General features: G+C 44.4%; 1 protein-coding gene across 1 annotated transcript in view; it reads right to left on the minus strand.

Moving 5' to 3' along the window:
- Positions 1 to 19,424, minus strand: part of FBXL7 (F-box and leucine rich repeat protein 7) — a 468,776-nt gene extending 449,352 nt beyond the window's left edge. Inside the window, exon 1 of the mRNA XM_055554709.1 lies at positions 19,250 to 19,424. Within this exon, the coding sequence (XP_055410684.1) occupies positions 19,250 to 19,286 (37 nt within the window). The 5' untranslated portion in view covers positions 19,287 to 19,424. The remainder of the gene's footprint in view (positions 1 to 19,249) is intronic.
- Between the last annotated feature and the right edge of the window lie 267 nt (positions 19,425 to 19,691).

The raw sequence follows: 19,691 nt of genomic DNA on the forward strand, positions 1-19,691 counted from the left end.
TATTTTAGGAAATATATTCTAGGAAAATAAAAGATATATTTGGGGGATGCTGAGGTTCCTAGTTTGGTCAGGGTATGGAGTACATATAGAAAAGTATCCTGAGAGAAAGCCAAAGAGGGAATCTGGCCTTGCTGCTGCTGCTGCTGCTGCTGCTAAGTTGCTTCAGTCGTGTCTGACTCTGTGCGACCCCAAAGATGGCAGCCCACCAGGCTCCACTGTCCCTGGGATTCTCCAGGCAAGAACACTGGAGTGGATTGCCATTTCCTTCTCCAATGCATGAAAGGGAAAAGTGAAAGTGAAGTCACTCAGTCGTGTCCGACTCTTCTCGACCCCATGGACTGTAGCCCACCAGGCTCCTCCGTCCATGGGATTTTCCAGGCAAGAGTACTGGAGTGGATTGCCATTGCCTTCTCCGAATAGGGCCTTGAGCACCAAACAAAATAAATTTCTACTTAATTTACAGACAATGGGAATCGAAGAATATTTCCTTAAAATGTAGGTGGTTAATGATGCCAAGGAAACCATTTAAAACCGGATCCTTGTAGTAGTGATAATAACAAACTAATAACTTGTTTTTCAATTACTTCCAAATATCTTAGGATCATAGCAACTCTGAGCTTATAATCATTTGATGATCTCAACAGAACATTATCTGAGCATAATAAAATGACTAATAAACTATTTAGGACAATCAAGAGACTAAATATTAATTTGTAGTCATTTTTCATTTTGCTTATGATTCTTTCAACCTACTCCTGCATGTTTCATCTACCTAATGAGTCTGCACTTGCCACCAGTCTATCATGTAATAAGGCTTGCCAATTTTCCAATTCTCTTAATAGCTAGCAACACAAAATGCTGATTTCAGGAAGTAATATCTCTGACCATCTGTTTCTACTTCACCATTTCTTCTTCACTATTCAACTACCAACTACAGAGAGCTTCAGAGATCACTCTTCAGATTGGTAGACAATCAGCAAAACAGAACCCCGGAGAAATTATTGAGATGTCTGACTCCAGTGCCAGAGTTGAACAAATGGATCAGACAGATAAATGGTCTCTAGACCCATCTGCAGTCAGTCCTGAGTTACAGCAGCAAAAAACCCCTCTGAACAAATTCCAACATGGCTCTTTGAAAGCAGCACCTGGAACTATAAGCCTGTTTTTGCTCTTTTGCCAACTAGCTATGTATTTTTGGTCAAGTTACTTTAATGCATGGGGCTTTCCTAAATCTATACAATGAAAGGATTAGACTAGGTCCCCAAGCAAAAAAAAAAAAAATCCATTCATGTCTCTTAACTGTCAGCTGAAGGCTCCCATTTAAGAACAGCCAGAATTCCCAGAAAGATCATTTTTCCCCAGCAGCAGCATCCTGTCCTTGACCACTGCCAGAAGAGCATCCTATTTTAGCTTCTCTGTTGTCTTTTTTCTGTGTTTGTTTTTAAATTTTTATTTTATACTGGAGTATAGTTGATCAACAATGCTGTGTTCGTTTCAGGTGCACAGCAAAGTGATTCAAATACAAGTATCTATTCTTTTTCAAATTCTTTTCCCATTTAGGTTGTTACAAAATACTGAGCAGAGTTCTCTGTCCTATACAGTAGGCTCTTGTTGGTCATCTATTTTAAGTAATTAAGTCCCCTATATACAAACTTTCAAGTTGCAAAGTTCAAAGATGTGAATTGGCATTCGTATGTCCGATCACGTGAGTTAATTCACATGTCTAGTGTACAGTCACATGAGTGTATCCTCCACAAGCGGCTGTGCTTCCGTGTACCACACAGTACTGTATAGAAGACAGTGGGACTCTATCTCGGAGAAGGCAATGGCACCCCACTCCAGTACTTTTCCATCCCTGGGTCGGGAAGATCCCCTGGAGAAGGAAATGGCAACCCACTCGAGTACTCTTGCCTGGAAAATCCCATGGACGGAGGAGCCTGGTAGGCTGAAGTCCATGGGGTCGCTAGAGTCGGACACGACTGAGCGACTTCACTTTCACTTTTCACTTTCATGCATTGGAGAAGGAAATGGCAACCCACTCTAGTGTTCTTGCCTGGAGAATCCCAGGGACGGGGAAGCCTGGTGGGCTGCCGTCTATGGGGTCTCACAGAGTCGGACACGACTGAAGCAACTTAGCAGCAGCAGCAGCAGGACTCTATCTGTATTTCAAGCCCAGATGTCCAGAAGCAAGCAGAAGAGCAGCAGTGAAGTAGATGGCGCTGAACTGTATTTTTTGAAGTACTATACTGTACAATTAAAAATGTTTTATTTTTGTGTTTGTTTTCTATATATTATTTGTGTGAAAAGTACTATAAACCTATTGCAGCAGAATACTACAGAGCCAATTGTGATAGCTGGACCCTAGGCTAACTCTATTGGACTTATAAGCAAATTGGACTTACAGATTCACTTTCAGAAGGAAACGTGTTTGTATGTAGGGGACTTACTCTACAGCAGGGTGTACACATTAATCCCAAACTCCAACCTACCCCTTCCCCCTCACCCTTCTCCCCACCATAAGTGTTTCCTCTGTAAGTCTGTTTCTGTTTTATAAATAAGTTCAACTGTATCTTTTTTTTTTTTTTAGATTCCACATATAAGCAATATTGTATGATATTTGTCTTTGTCTGACTTACTAAGTGAAATAAGTCTGTTGTCTTATGTTGGGTTCCCCAGGTAATGGTCTCTGATATTATTTGAAGTGCACGTGGTTTATCGGGAAGCTCCTTGCAATCACACTTTGGAAAGGCAAGGGAGAAGACAGACGGGGCTGGGACAGAATTTGGTCTGCAATACAGTTGCAATACAGGACTCAGCCAAGCCCACGGGGAGTTTTGGACCCAAGACGGCTCTTCAGAGTTGTCTCAAGTTACACCCCTGCCTGGAAAGATCATTGGATGGGGGCTGCTTCCTTGCCCTGGCTGAGAATAATTTCTGGAGAAGCACTGAGCCAGGCTGGGAATACAAGAATCGATCCTAGAGGGGCTAACTACACAGAAGGAAAACAGCCACTGCCTTCACCTCAAATCTTCTGAAAGTAACAGGGGGAGGGTGTGAATAAGAAAGAAATGGACTAAAAAGAAACAGATGGACTCTGTGTGACCCTAGTCAACCTCTTTCGTTTCTTTGTGCCTCCATCTCCTTCACCGTCAGCTGATCTGTGGTCCCTTTCACCGCCCCCACCAAAACATTCAAGACGCTACTACATGCATCCTTCTTGGTCAACTCTCAAAGCCTTTTTGTTATGTACATCAAAGCTTATAAACATTGCGAAGGAAAACATACATACACACACACACACACACACACACACACACATCAAACCTCTCCAGTCTCATTTGAAATTCATCTTCATTAACTGTGAAGAGATGATCAGCGACAGCAAATTCAAATCTACACAGCACAGCAGACACACCACAATCCCACGATTAAATTGAATCTGCAGGCAGCAGCTTGGAGATTTTGACATTAGACTGAATATAATTCCTCGATTAGTTGTATCATTATTACCCATGCTCCCTCTTGTGAGGCAATTTTCCTTATTGGAAGTAAAGGAACCCCAACCAGAGCCTTTAACAATGATCCTTTTCCTGTTTTTATTAGCCCGTATCAAAGAAATGACTATTTGAAGCAAAACCAAGGGGAGGGAATTGGCTTTTTATTGCTGCGTTTCTGTTGTTACGGCTTCAGGAATGGAGAAAGACTCCCCAAGGAAATACTGTCTCTCTAAACAAGCTCGCAGGGTAATCAACAGGAGAGGTTTTTGGCAGAGGTGGAAAATAGAGAAAATTATTAAAATATAATTAAGTAAGCAGTGGATGCAAAATAAAATGTGAAAAGTAAGCTCTTCAGGACAGAAATGTCATGTCTTGGAATTTATTTTCATAGTAGTCTCCAAAATATGCATTGTCCAAATGGGGCTACATAAGTTCAACCAACCGGAGAAGGCAATGGCACCCCACTCCAGTACTCTTGCCTGGAAAATCCCATGGATAGAAGAGCCTGGTGGGCTGTAGTCCATGGGGTCGCTAAGAGTCGGACACAACTGAGTGACTTCACTTTCACTTTTCACTTTCCTGCATTGGAGAAGGAAATGGCAACCCACTCCAGTGTTCTTGCCTGGAGAATCCCAGGGACTGGGGAGCCTGGTGGGCTGCCGTCTATGGGATCGCACAGCGTCGGACACGACTGAAGTGACTTAGCAAGTTCAACCAATGGAACAGCTACTGATCTTTAAAAATCAAAAAAAGACAAAACAATCGTATGAATGCTGCCCATGAATCTGAATTTATACCCCTGGTGTGTGTACTAAGTCGCGTCAGTGGTGTCTGTCTCTTTTCTTTTTTCCTGAAATTGATTATTTCACTTCTGATTTCAGTAAGGAGGGAAGCTAGAAACAGAAGACCTACTAGAAACCATTTCAGTCAGACATATCTAAAAATTTATAGTTTCTATAATAAAAAGGAGAAAAATACAGATGCAGAGCCCCCATCATAAAGCAAATCAACATACAAATTTAAAAGGATTCATAATGCTACAACCCTCTAATCCAGAGAACAGAGTCAAAGGAATGATTTATTAACTTAAAGATCAATTTTTAAATGCTTTCTAGATTGATTTATTTAAACTGTCATGTAAACCCAATTTCCAAAGCAGTTGAAACCAGTATTACCAAACAATATAATTTGAATAAAAAATAAATGGTAGTGTCCTACTTAATACTCAGTGAAAGTAGTTAAGTCGGCAATACACTAAATTAGTGAAGCTTGGGGACTTCTCTCAGTTGATGGGAATCCGCCTGCCAATGTAGGGGGCATGGTTTCAGTTCCTGGTCAGGGAAGACCCCACGTGCCCTGGAGCAACTGAGCCAGTGTGCCACAGTTACTGAGCCTTCATTCTAGGGCCTGGAAGTCGCAACTACTGACCCAGTACTTGGCAACTACTAAAGCCCACAGGTCTAGAGCCCATGCTCCAAAATAAGAAAAGCCATCACATTAGAAGCAAGCCCTTGCACCGCAATGAAGAGGAGCCCCTGCTTGCTGAGACTAGAGAAAGCCTGAGCAAAGAAGATCTGGCACAGACAAAAATTAATACATACATACATGCATACACTTTTTTAAAAAAATCCAAAGTTGAAATATCATCTGCATTGTTTTTAGCAACCCTAAAAAATATGTATTTCACTTTCCTTAAGCACACAAGCTAAACTATTTTCATCCACAAGAAGATGGAACCACAATGTTCAAAATAAAAGTCCAAGTCAGACTATCTTCAGAAGAAAACATGCCCAGAGATACTTTTTTTAAGAGTAAAATGTTTAAGTCTAGGAAAAGTTCACTGAAAATATAAGAGTTTCTAGGCTTTTTTAGACCCATAAAGATGGTAACTACAGATTCATCCTCATGGATCTGTTTAACAGAACTATATTAAAGACCTAATATGTTTGCAGGGTTATAGCCACAGCGAGTGGGCACATGGTAGGATAAGCAATAAATACAAAGGAACAAGAAACAGAAAATAAAACAGCAGATCAGAGGATAATGAATGTAAAGTGAAGCAATTAAAGACCAGATGAAAGAATGGATTTCTATCACAATACCAGAAACCTCAGTGACCTCTGGTATCAACTCAACCTGAAGGGCTTCTCCAGGACCTAAACGCTTCCAAAGACCTCTGAACAGTATGGTCCTTCAACAACAACAAAAAAATGGGAACACTGAGAGAATCAGGACACCAGTGATGTTGATCATCCCCAATTTTAGAGTTGAGTCTCTGGTCCTCCCAAAACTAAAATAACTTTCTCTAAGTGTCTGGAACAGAAGTTTTCAAAGGGAAACACCTCTCAGAGCCCCGGCTGAGATTTAAGGGCTAGCAAGCACACCCGAAGGAACAATGTCATCATGTCCTGAATACTTCTAACAGTTCACTCTGCATTCTCATTAAAATGATCTTCCCACTGCAAGCCTGCTCCCGTGAGTCGTGACACAGCTCCGTGGACTGAGAAGACCAGTAGGATACAGGCTTCCTACTTCTTCTAGAGCTCCAAAAGCAGTTATTAAAGGACAGGATGGATGCTTGCAAGACCCTCACTTTCATCCTTGTTGATGTTGTTCAGTTGCTAAGTTGTGTCTGACTCCTTGTGACCCCGTGGACTGCAGCACCCCAGGCTCCTCTGTCCTCCACTATCTCTCAGAGTTTGCTCAAACTCATGTCCATCAAGTCGGTGATGCCATCCAACCATCTCATCCTCTGTCGTCCCCTTCTCCTCCTGTCCTCCATCCTTCCCAGCATCAGGGTCTTTTCCAATGAGTTGGCTCTTCACATCAAAGGATTAGAGCTTCAGCATCAATCCTTCCAATGAATATTTAGGGTTGATTTTGTTTAGGATTGACCGGTTTGATCACCTTGCTGACTAAGGGACTTTCATCCTTGGGTACAAGCAATTTAAAATAACTGTCAAAAATGCCTGGTGACAATACTCTAGCATGACTTTTTTTTTCTTGTAGCAGTTTAAAAGAAGTGATATTATAATGGAAAACATACTAAATTTACAGTTGGAATGACCCCATCCATTCTCAGTTGTATGATCAAGGCAAGTCATTTAACCTGCCAAGGGCTCAGTTTCCTCATCTATAACCTGGGGAACATGACAGAAACTGCCCCCTCCTACAGTCCCTGTGAAAATAAATAAGACTGATTACTGAAATGCTTTATAGTTTCCAAAGCTATTGCATAGACATACTCATGGAGAAGTTTTCCAGGGGGCCAAGCAAATAAAAATACATATTGGAATAATTCCCCTATTCATGGCTATTTCAAATCCACACTTTTGAAGCCAGAGGGAAATATAAGATATAACTTATAAACTAGTTAGGAAGGAAGGAAAACGTGCACACCTCTTTCAGTCCACCCTTAGCTTCTGTTTGTGAGCAAGCGGCTAGCCCAGGTAAGAAGCTCTCCCAGAACTGAAATAATTAAAAGTTCCTGATGCTCTGGAGCCTAGAGGGACAGCCTCCCAGCTCTCCTTGGCACCCGGGAGACTCTACAGAATATGCTAATTATTTTACACGCTGCCATTCTCACAGACACTAGTTTCCCTGCCAATTTGTCAGCAGATTGCTGCCTAATGAGCAGTTAATTGGTCCTTGGGAGAGCCAGGTAGAGTGGGTTGAAAGTTTCTTTCCAAAGATGTCTTTCCTTTTTGTTCACCTCATCCATAAAACCATTGCTTTCACTTTTAAGGGCTACTTCCCAGTGGCTTCATGCCTTTGAAACACATAAACAAAACAAAGATCTGGAAAGATTTTGGCTGCAACTTACATGGCTCAGGCAGAAGGGGGTCAGGGGCACAGCCACAGGGACTTCAGGAGCGACTGGACCACTTGCCAGCTCTATGCCCTGGGCAGTCAGCCCATCTCGAAGCTTCTGTGTTGGCAACTGCAAAATGGGATGATCTGTGCCCACCACCTCCCTGAATGTTGTGAACTAGAGGAGTAAGTGTGTGTAACACACTCATTCGGGGAAATAGAACCCCCTAAGTGCTTAATAATTGTTACTGTTACGGAAATGAAAAATACAATAAACTTGGCAACAGCCAAGCCTACCAGATAATCTAATAGTAACTGTTTTTGTTCCATGAGCTAAGCTACTTGTAGGGCTTCCCTGGTGGCTCAAACTGTAAAGAATCCACCTGTAATATGGGAGTGAAAGTGAAAAGTTAGAGTCACTCAGTCATGTCTGACTCTTTGCAACCCTATGGACTGTACAGTTCATGGAATTCTCAAGGCCAGAATACTGGAGTGGATAGCCTTTCCCTTCTCAGGGGATCTTCCCAACCCAGGGACCGAACCCAGGTCTCCCCGCATTGCAGGTGGATTCTTTACCAGCTGAGCCACAAGGGAAGCCAATACAGGAGACCTGGGTTTGATCCCTGGGTTGGGAAGATCCCCCGTGGGGAGGGCATGGCAACCCACACCAGTATGCTCATTTGGAGAATCCCCATGAACAGAGGAGCCTGGTGGGCTACGGTCCTTGGGGTTGCAAAGAGTCGGACATGACTGAGCTACTAAGCACAGCACAGGCTATTTGTAAGAAAAGAGAACTGAGTACAACAGTGATTTCATTCTTTAGAGTAAAGGGCAATCAAGGCCCTAAATCCCATCCTCTGTGAATTTCTCCTCTTCTTCCCTTTCATATATATATATATATATATTTCTTCTACTCCAGCCTCAGCCTCATACCTATTCTTCCTCCCACTAGGGTTTGAGCCACCTCTAACAGCTAGACCATGTGAGACCTGGCCTTAGACTTGAACTTAACCCAGATCTCCTGTGATTTGACTGGAGGACTCCATCTGGTCAAAGGTTCAACTGCACATCCAGGGAGCCTTTTCCTGACTGCCGCGCCTGGCCAAAAAGTGGGACGGTCACTCACAGCCGGAAGGTCAATCCACAAACACAAGAAAAATTCCTGGCATTTTTGTCTAGAAATTTTGATTCCTTCCCCTGCTACTTCTTCTTGGAAAATGAAGCAGAGGAATTTACCACAGAAAGGGGAGCAAACAACAACAACAAAAAAATGTTTTAATAACATTTCTACACATTGCTCAAGGCTTCTAAAGTTACGACGACGAGTTCGGGCAGTGTTAGCAACTGTTTTTCATTTTGTTACGGGTTTAGAAAGTAAACAGGGATTGAGAGAATGAGCACATCTAAAGCACAAGTGAATAAAGATCGAATAAGGATTTACGACTCCAGACACAGTAGACACTCCGTGTACTGGTGAGAACGGTGGCCATATTACTCAGGAAAATTCTGAGACAGTTCATGATCATTTGTGTCAGAAGTCTGAAAGCTGGATGCCTTTGGGGTATGTACCAGCATGTTTAAAAAGCGTCTGCCTGCAGGCTCCTGTCCTCCTTGGTGGCAGGGCACAGGTGTGGTAAGGACCTATGCTGCTCAGATGCTGCTGCATCTTCTCTGAAGCCTTCCAAGGTCCTCGCTTACAAAATAATCACTTTCCACGTGATAAACCACAGCAGAGATAGAACAGGAAGATTTCCAAGAACGACTAGGGAGAAACTCCTAATAAAAGATTTCATTTCTCCCAAGAGTAGAAGCTACTTCCACTCCAATGTACCTGTTGTTTTTTTTTTTTTTAAATTAAAGTATAGTTGATTTGCTGCTGTCGTGTCTGACTCCGTGTGACCCCATAGACAGCAGCCCACCAGGCTCCCCCATCCCTGGGATTCTCCAGGCCAGAACAGTGGAGTGGGTTGCCATTTCCTTCTCCAATGCAGGAAAGTGAAAAGTGAAAGTGAAGTCGCTCAGTCGTGTCCAACTCTTCGTGACCCCATGGACTGCAGCCTACCAAGCTCTCCTGCTCATGGGATTTTCCAGGCAAGAGTACTGGAGTGGGGTGCCATTGCCTTCTCCGTAGTTGATTTGCAGTATCATTTAAGTTTCAGGTATACAGCACAGCGATTCAGTGTTTTTATATATATATATTAGCATAGATTACCATACATCTTTGCCAACAAAGGTCCATCTAGTCAAGGCTACAGTTTTTCCAGTAGTCATGTATGGATGTGAGAGTTGAACTATAAAGAAAGCTGGGCACTGAAGAACAGATACTTTTGAACTGTGGTGTTGGAGAAGACTCTTGAGAGTACCTCGGACAGCAAGGAGATCCAACCAGTCCATTCTAAATGAAATCAGATCTGAATGTTCACTGGAAGGACTGATATTGAAGCTGAAACTCCAATACTTTGGCCACCTGATGCGAAGAACTAACTCATTGGAAAAGACCCTGATGCTGGGAAAGGTTGAAGGCAGGAGGAGAAGGAGACAACAGAGGATGAGATGGTTGGATGGCATCACCGACTCAATGGACATGAGTTTGAGTGGGCTCTGGGAGTTGGTGATGGACAGGGAGGCCTGGTGTGCTGCAATCCATGGGGTCAAAAAGAGACACAGGTTCAATCCCTGGGTCAGGAGGATCTCCTGGAGGTAGAAAGACAACCAACCCACTCCAGTATTCTTGCCTGGAGAATCTCATGAACAGAGGGGCCTGGTGGGCTACAGTCCATGGGGTCACACAGAGTTTTGACACAACTACTAAAGCCACTTATCACACACATACACATATATAATGTTACATATATGAATATATATATATACACACACTGTTCTTCAGATTCTCTTCCTTTATAGGTTATTACAAAATACTGAGTTGGTTCCTTGTGCTACACAGCAGAGGTCCCTGCTGGCTGTCTATTTTATACATAGTGTATGTATATACGGTTGCTGCTGTTGTCATTGCTATTTTAGGAAACATGTGCATCCTTTAGATATTTGGCGAGTTGTAGGTATTCTGCAGAGCGATCATCATTTAGAGAGTAGCTCTAATCTTATGCCCACTTCCTACTTATCACTTACGTTCATACCTAGCACATTGGAAAAGCAGGGTCCGTCAGTGAATCTGCATTTATCCTGTTGTGCTGAAATCACTGGCCTCCTACTCTAGCTTTTCAGGTTTTCACTGAACTTCGTTAAAGCAAGTCTTACTGTATCTAGAGATTCAACACGCTGAGTAGATGGAAAAAGAGGTCTAAATTTCTGTAACAAACCCCACCAAAAAGCTACATTCTGGGAAAGTTCAGCTGATGTGGGCTTTATCACCATGTGGCAGAACTGCCCACATGGCTCATGCACAGCAGACATGGTGTCAAACAACTTGAGAACTACTTGAGAAAGATGAGGTCTCTGTGAGGCTCTAGTCAACCTGTAGCTTCCTATCAAATGTCACTAATCCAGGATGTCAATGAAAGTCTTACAAAGGTAAGACATTTATTCCAGACATTCAGCATAAGCATAATTCAGCGGTTGCTTCAACTTCAGTAGATCTACATGTTTTAGACTAATAATGAAAGTAACAGCAACACTATAGGTAGAGTCCATAGCCATCACTGCACTGAAAACAGGACGCATCATTCATCAAACCCAATTACTGCTGCAGGAGGCTACATCCCACAGAAGGCAGGGAAACAAAATTGGTTGATTTTCTAATTGATATTTAAATATATATATAAATGGACATAACACATACATGTAATAGAAAATTAACCTAGAGAAATCAAGGGTAGTACTTTCCAACAACTATAAGGATAGAAATGTATTGGGGGGAGTAGCAATATGAGTTCAAATCAAACAATAACCCTTCATCAAACATAAATGCAACCCACAGGCATAGAAAACAAACTATGACTAGCAACAGGCAAAGGCAGGTAGGGATAAATTAGGGATTTGGGATGAACAGATATATAATACTATATACAAAATAGATAAGAAACAAGGACTCACTGCATAGCACATTGAACTATACTCAGTATTTGTGATAACTTATAATGGAAAAGATCTGAAAGAGAATATATATGAGTGTGTATATATATATATATGCTGCATGCTGTGCTTAGTCGCTCAGTCATGTTCACCTCTTTGCAATCCCATGGGCTGTAGCCTGCCAGGCTCCTCTAACCATGGGATTCTCCAAGCAACAATACTGAAGTGGGTTGCCATGCCCTCCTCCAGGGGCTCTTCCAAACCCGGGGATCAAATCCAGGTCTCCCACAGCCCAGGCAGATCCTTTACCATCTGAGCCACCAGGGAAGCCATAACTGAATCACTTTGAATGTAAACCTGAAATTAACACAGCATCATCAGTTAACCACACTTCATTTAAAAGAAGACCATAACTGCACATGGGAACATTTTTCCTAGGGAACTTGGTGTAGGGTCATATAGTAAACCCCTTTGTTGATGCAGAAATCTCTAGCACAGCATCCCTTTCTGTGAACCCCCTCCCCATATGGACGGACTTACTCCCTCATTAGTAAGCCTGTCTCAGGTGTGCACGGCTCTAATCAGCTTTTCCTCAGACTGAGTCAAATCTACCTACCTGCTGCTGCTGTTGCTGCTGCTGCTGCTGCTGCTAAGTCACTTCAGTCATGTCCGACTCTGTACGACCCTATAGACGGCAGGCCACCAGGCTCCCCCGTCCCTGGGATTCTCCAGGCAAGAACACTGGAGTGGGTTGCCATTTCCTTCTCCAATGCATGAAAGTGAAAAGTGAAAGTGAAGTTGCTCAGTCGTGTCTGACTCTAGCAACCCCATGGACTGCAGCCTACCAGGCTCCTCCATCCATGGGATTTTCCAGGCAAGAGTACTGGAGTAGGGTGCCATTGCCTTCTCCGACCTACTTGCTAGTAACTTATATACCTTGGTCTCTAATCAGCACTCTGAAACTTAATCTTCATTGTGACCATGAGCTTTAAGGTATTAAGCTTCTAAACTTCATTTATTACCTTCTTCATAATAAAGAGAATTTATTCACTCTAGATTTTATTCATGATACTGCCACATAGTTTAATACTTTCCTAATGCCATCCTCGGAGAAGGCAATGGCACCCCACTCCAGTACTCTTGCCTGGAAAATCCCATGGATGGAGGAGCCTGGTGGGCTGCAGTCCATGGGGTCGCTAAGAGTCAGAGAAGACTGAGCGACTTCACTTTCAGTTTTCACTTCCATGCATTGGAGAAGGATACGGCAACCCACTCCGGTGTTCTTGCCTGGAGAACCCCAGGGACTGAGGAGCCTGGTGGGCTGCCGTCTATGGGGTCGCACAGAGTCGGACACGACTGAAATGACTTAGCAGCAGCAGCAGCAATGCCATCCTACAGGCTTCCCTGATGGCTCAGTGGTAAAGAATTAGACTGCCAATGCAAGACACGTGGGCTCAATCCTTGGGTGGGGAAGATCCCCTGGAGAGGAAATGGCAACCCTCTCCAGTATTCTTGCCTGGGAAATCACATGGACAGAGGAGCGTGGCGGGCTCCAGTCCATGGGGTTGTAGAAGAGTCAGACATGACTTAGCAACTGAATAACAAAAAATGCTATCTTAAGATGCATGGTATCTAGAAGGTTCTAGTAGTCAAAAAGCCAAGCCAAGTAGTTCCAAACAGCTTTCAGAGGCACTACTAGATAAGGACTAAGGGGAAGAGTAATTATCAAGGACTCAAAATCAACCCAGAATTCATTCTATTTCAAAAGGGTAGAGGGAGCAGAGAGTTGACAGGAGATGATTCCCAAGGAGAAAGAAAAATTAACATCTCTTCTCTCTCTCGTTTAAAACATGCAAAAAGATTCCCCAAATCTCCAAAAATACACTGTCAGACCAAAAATGGCATTGTTAGCTTCACTACTGCTTTGACCTGAGCCAAGTAGTGGAATCAGTATCATGTATCTTCTGATTTTCATCAGAATGAATTTATTTACTGGAGGCAAAAGACAAAGACCCGAATCTATTTAAGAATGACAGAGACCTTTGGTGGGATTTTCAGGGGGGAAGTCACATATCAGTAAGTCAGAAAACACTACTGATCAGAGCAAGAGGAGCATGTCCTAGACTTCCCGTCCTCTCCCTACAAAAGCAGTCACAAAACATCTGATATAATTGTATAAAACACGTTTGCAAAGACTCTAGGCAAAAAACATACGCCCAATGGCCAAACTGACTGGGTTCCACTGTAGCTGACTATTCATAGAAGACCAGTGATGATACACTTGCATAAAAAAGATGATGTACACCCTCCAGCATAAAGAGTAGTTCACTTTGGTAGAACACGGTGGTCAAAAGTAACAGTCAACATGCTTTGTGGGTCTTCAGGGATTAGTCCCTCACTTCTTCTAAGTCTCAGTCTAAATGCCAATTTCTCCATAAGGCCCACAGTGACTACTCTAATTAAAATCTGCACACCCTCGTCCTCTCAACTCCCATCAAGAGTCTTCTCCAGAACCAAAGTCAAAAGCATCAATTCTTTGCTTCAATTAAGCGTCAATCTTAACCTCGCAATTTTCTCTATGCAGAGACCTTAGCCCCTCAGAACTCCTCACATGTTTTACTAAGTTACTATGTTAACTGTTCCATTTCCCCTCCTTCCCAACACACATGCACACAGATAAAGATAAGATTGACAAGGATAGGATCTTTATCTAGTTACTAATGGATCCCAAGAATCAAAAGAGGACAAAGCAGGAGTTCAAAAAATGTCACCTGCCATCATTTTTCCAGTAGTCACGTACAGATGTAAGCATTGGACCATAAAGAAGGCTGGGCATCAAAGAACCGATGCTTTTGAATTGTGGTGCTGGAGAGCCCCTTGGACAGCAAGGAGATCAAACCAGTCAATCCCAAAGGAAATCAACCCTGAACCATTAGAAGGACTGTTGCTGAAGCTGAAGCTCTAATACTTTGGCCACCTGATGCAGAGTCAACTCAATGGAAAAGACCCCAATGCTCAGAAAGATTGAAAGCAAAAGGAGAAGGGGATGGCAGAGGATGGAATGGTTAGATAGCATCACAGACTCAATGTACATGAATTTGAGCAAACTCATGCTCAAATAGTGAGGAGACAGTGGAAAACAGAGGAGCCCTGTGTGCTGCAGTCCAGGGGGTCACAAAGAGATAGACATAGCTTACTAATTGAACAACAGCACCCATCATTATTATTATTTCAAGATATGTTCCCCAAAGCGGTGAGGGACTGGCAAGGATTTATGTTCTCCGGCAACTTGCCCTCCTCACATCTGAAGGGTGCAGATCTGAGATGGTGAAAAGGGACTCAGGGCATTGATAAAGCTACAGAGCTACCAAGGTCAAGCCCATCACAAGACCTCATCAGTGCCAATTTAAAGACACGCAGGAGTTTACATAGGAGCTGTTAACAGTGTGAGGATGACAGACTCAGCCCCGCTGGAGCAGAATAAACATTAACAATGAAACCACCAAGTAAGTGAGGGTGAGGCTGGGAACCTTAAAAGGCAGGAAAGCAGCTTCTCTCTGGCTACTTGAAGGGAGAGATTTGTTTATTTGGTTTAACTGGAGTCAAAGCTAATGGTTCTAATGGCTCGAATCACCCCAAATTATTCTCCAGATTTCCACACATGGGCTGTAACTTAAACTTTATGAAAGAAGATAAAGAAAATCAGCCTCCCATAAAAAGAGTTTACCCGAACATACTAATCATTTAGACATTCGCTTATATTTCTAGAAAGCTGAAGATCAGAAACTGTGTGGTAACATTTTCCTGGAGCAAATTCTAAGTCTGCCTGAAGCCTGGGAATTAAATCATTAATCTGAACATTCACTGAGTCTGTAGGAAAACAAAACACCAGAAACACCCAATATTGATAAGCACAATACCTTTAATCTCAGAATTAAAAGCAGAAACTGTCTGAGTTAAGAGAGAAAGTGGGAATGAGTGAGGAAGACAGAGATGAGGGTACAGGGGATGACAAAAGGGAGAGGAATACTTACTGATTTCAGGCCAATAATGCCATCCCTGGGGGCACAGATGGTAAAGAATCTGCCTGCAATCCAGGAGACCTGGGTTCAATCCCCAGGTTGGGATGATCCCCTGGAGAAGGGAATGGCTACCCACTCCAGTATTCTTGCCTGGAGAATCCCATGGACAGAGGAGCCTGGTGGCTTACAGTCTGTGGGGTTGCAGAGTCAGACATAACTGAGTAACTAACACTTATCAGGCCAATCATACTCATTATAACATATCTTCCCAAAGTGGTCCATTAAAACATTATATGAACAAACTAAAATGAAGGACTACATGCTCAAGGGTGATTACGACAAATAATGCCCCCCCCCCAAAATTTTTTCTCTCCTCACTCTATAGAATAAAGGCCTTAAGGCTTGGGGACAACTGAGAAAAGTCTGGTAGCTAAGTAGAAGCTGGAATCAAATTTCCAGACTCCCAAATCAATGCTTTGCATTCCACACAAGAACTGCCTCGAGCTATAACATGCATGTGATAAATGATTCAGATTCTGCATTTCTGACACACTCCCAGGTGATACTGATGCTACAGGACCTGGGATGTCACAGAACTAGGAAGCCTCTCACCCACTGCACCTGCTAAGGTAAGTCTTGGGAATATGCTTTAAAATATCTTTTTAAAAGATATTTTTCTGGGAGCAGGACAAAGTGAGATTACAGATGAAATATTGAGGTTTTAAAAGTTCTAATAATTCACAATATTTCTAAAATTTAAGGGTCATTTACATGGTGGTGTCAACTCCAGTAGTAAGCAAAATACATTTAAGTTGCAAATTTTTAAAGTATACACAAACACCAACATTTTATAGTTGAGGGATCTCTCACTGAGCCATTCTATGGATATACATTCACTGATTATTTAAAATACACCACGCCTAAATTGCACCATGGACTTCCCAGATGGCTCAGCAGTAAAGAGTCTGCCTGCCAATGCAGGAGACAAGAGTTCAATCCCTGGGTCAGGAAGACTCCCCTGGAGAAGGAAATGGCAACCCACTCCAGTATTCTTGCCTGGGAAATCCCAAGGACAGAGGAACCTGGCAGGCTACAGTCTTTGGGGTCAAAGAGTCAGAAAGAACTGATTCTTAGTGACTGAGCACAGATGCAAATAGCACTATAGCTGTAAAACTGTTGATGCTCAATCTCCTCTGATAATAAAAATACTGTGTCTAGGGATTGCTTTGACTTTCTTTAAAATTGGATGTTTCAGATAAGAAAGATGGCATTAACACACCAAGTTCCCACAGGCTTATTTGCATAGACTTTACCATCCACGAAGAATTGACGCTTCTGAACTCTGGTGTTGGAAAAGACTCTTGAGAGTCCCTTGGACTGCAAGGAGATCCAACCAGTCCATTCTGAAGGAGATCAGCCCTGGGATTTCTTTGGAAGGAATGATGCTAAAGCTGAAACTCCAGTACTTTGGCCACCTCATGCGAAGAGTTGACTCCTTGGAAAAGACTCTGATGCTGGGAGGGATTGGGGGCAGGAGGAGAAGGGGAAGACAGAGGATGAGATGGCTGGATGGCATCACTGACTCGATGGACGTGAGTCTCAGTGAACTCCGGGAGTTGGTGATGGACAGGGAGGCCTGGCGTGCTGTGATTCATGGGGTTGCAAAGAGTTGGACATGACTGAGCGACTGATCTGATCTGATCTGATACCATCCAACACCACAATGTAATAAAGTTGACCATACTCAATTACATATATTTTAACCTATAATACATTACATATATTATAATGATATATATTAGGGGGATATTAAAGTGCAACTGGGCAGAGTATAACAGGGGCGAAACGATTTTTGAAAAGCTCTTGTTATTCTAACTCTCTATCCCCCTTCACTCCCCTCCATCCTATAAGAAAAGAATCTGGATGCATTTGAAGAGAGTTGATGAACACTGAACACAATGTGTCCCTCCAGCCAAAACTCAGTTACCTCCCAAAGCTTCCTATTGGTCCCCTTGAATCAGCTGAACTCAAGAGATTTTTTTTTTTCCCTATAAAAAGTCCACTGTGTATCTAAATCGGATTCCAGTAAAAATTTCACTTCAGCTGAAGTGAAAATGCAGAGGTAGCAGTTAGGAATAACAGCTGGAGAACATTAGTTTTCTGTCTCTCCTTTTCTCTCCCAAGGGTTGAAAACTCCACTGTTCAGACAGGAAGTAGTCACACACCACACACTGCACAATACGAGAATGCTGGGATGTAAGAACAAGTTGCAGAGGATTAGAAAGAGTGTGAGGGGGTTTGTTCAAGAACACAGAGCCGCAACCCTGTGTTCCTCTCCGAGTATCCGACTCCCCCCGACCCCCATCACCAGTGTTCAAGTAAAGTAATGGGTACACACACAGAACTGACAAGCACACACTTCACTCCCTGAAAGCTTTTTAATAACTCAAGAGGAAGGAGGCTTAATTTTTCATTTTTTCACCATTTTTTAAAACATTAACTTCACGAGGTTTTGAGGGGTGGCCAAGATTCTCCAATAATCTTTTCTGGCCTAATTTCACAGTTGGCTATCTTAAAAGACCACCTTTCAACTTTCTTAAAGAAAAAAAAAAATGAAATTGTCAGGGGAAAAAAAATCTCTCTCACTTAACTGTCCGGAATAAAGAAATCTACATATATCATATATATGTGGAATTCAACACATGATGCCCTGGAAAAAGAATGATTTAAACAAAAGGTTCTTGTGGACACGGTTTTCTTAGGGTCGGTTTCTGCTGTAATTTCACAAAGCTGCTGAGAAGAATCACAGTCGCAGGCAAGAGGGAAAGGCATCCACCTTCCGTGGTCAGAGCTCCTCAAGTTTTGAACTGAATGATTGAAGTTTCTCTAACACCACATGCTGAATAGCCATTCTGCATTCCTAGCAGTCTGCAGGCGCGGGACCCCCGCTTCTAACCGCCGGTCCTCTGGGGGCAGGCTGTAAAACCGACCCCGTCTCTTGCACTCCTCTCCAGCCAAGTTCACGAAAGACAAACCTTCCTAACTTCAGAACTGCAGGGAAATGCCTCTGCAGTATGCCTATCAGGGGCAATGCAGTTAATCAACCGGGTTCCAACACTACGGTTTTATGCAAAGAGAGGGAGGAGGGGCGAGGAAGAAGCCAACCCACACATCCATCACCCTTTTAGGAGTAGGTGGAGTTTAAAGTTTCCCCAACTTCCAAGTTCCCACTTGACAGGCAATATTTCTGTGCAATTTCTAGCCCCACGTAACAGACGGTCCTTTGCCCGTCTCGAGCCCCGGGAGAGCCCAGACCAAACGCCCCCACCGCCCCCCACAACCCGCCACGCCTGGCCTCGCATGGCCCGTAGGTGGTCAGTTTCACGAAGCTGTCAGCTCGGGGGGGGGGGGGGGGCGGGGGGCAATGAGCAGAGAATGGAAACTTAACTTCTTCCAGAAGTTTTCCCTGCTACAGGAGAGTCCAAGTGACTGGTGCACAAAGGCCTGGGAAAGTTTTCCCTGCGTTGTTTCTCAGAACCGTCTTCCGCCAGCTGCCAAACTCTCCAACCTAAACCCCAGATGCTCCAGGGAAGGGAAGTTAAGGCACAGGCGTTCCGCCACAGGCAGAAAGGCCACGCGAGCCGTCGCACGGACAACCTGCGAAGTTGCTTAGAGAGACCCCCGCCGTGAGAAAGCACCCGCGGGGCTCCCGGGCACTCCTGCCTGAGGGGAAGGTGATGGGCCAGACAGGGTGCCCAATGGGGGTGCGCCCCGACGCCACCGGGCGTGCGAGAACCTTCCTTCCCAGACGCGAAGGCGAGGGGAAAGGAGACGGGGGGGGCGGGGGGGGGGCGCGATCGGGAGTGTGAGGACGGACGGCCCACTCACCCTCGCTGCCGTACTGTTTGCCATTGTTCGCGCCCATCCTGCCGCCGTCATGCCCGCCGTCTCCCCGGACACTCCATAGCTGGGGCGCACCGCCTGCGCGCTCCGCCAGAGGAAAGCCCGCCCGACGGGACCGTTAGCTGCGCATACCCCACGCGCCGGGGCCGATCTCCGGCCGGGGGCGGCCCCCCGCACTCCGGTGGGCGGTGGGAGTGGGCTCGGTCCCCTCCTGGCAATGCCCCGACTACGCCGGGTGGGGACCCGGGGATGGCCGCCGCCCTTAGAATCCGCGTTCGGGGCCGGCGGGCGCAGCGCCGCGGAGAGCCCGCGCCCCGGGGCCGCCCAGAGGCTCGCCGCGCCGCCGCCGCCTGGTCCCCATCCGCCCTCCCCGATCCCCCCGGCGGTGGGCGCTGAGCCGAGCGGCGCGGGCGGCCGGGGCTCCCGG

The sequence above is a fragment of the Bubalus kerabau genome, chromosome 18, assembly GCF_029407905.1.
Source record: "Bubalus kerabau isolate K-KA32 ecotype Philippines breed swamp buffalo chromosome 18, PCC_UOA_SB_1v2, whole genome shotgun sequence".
NCBI classification, from domain to species: Eukaryota; Metazoa; Chordata; class Mammalia; order Artiodactyla; family Bovidae; genus Bubalus; species Bubalus kerabau.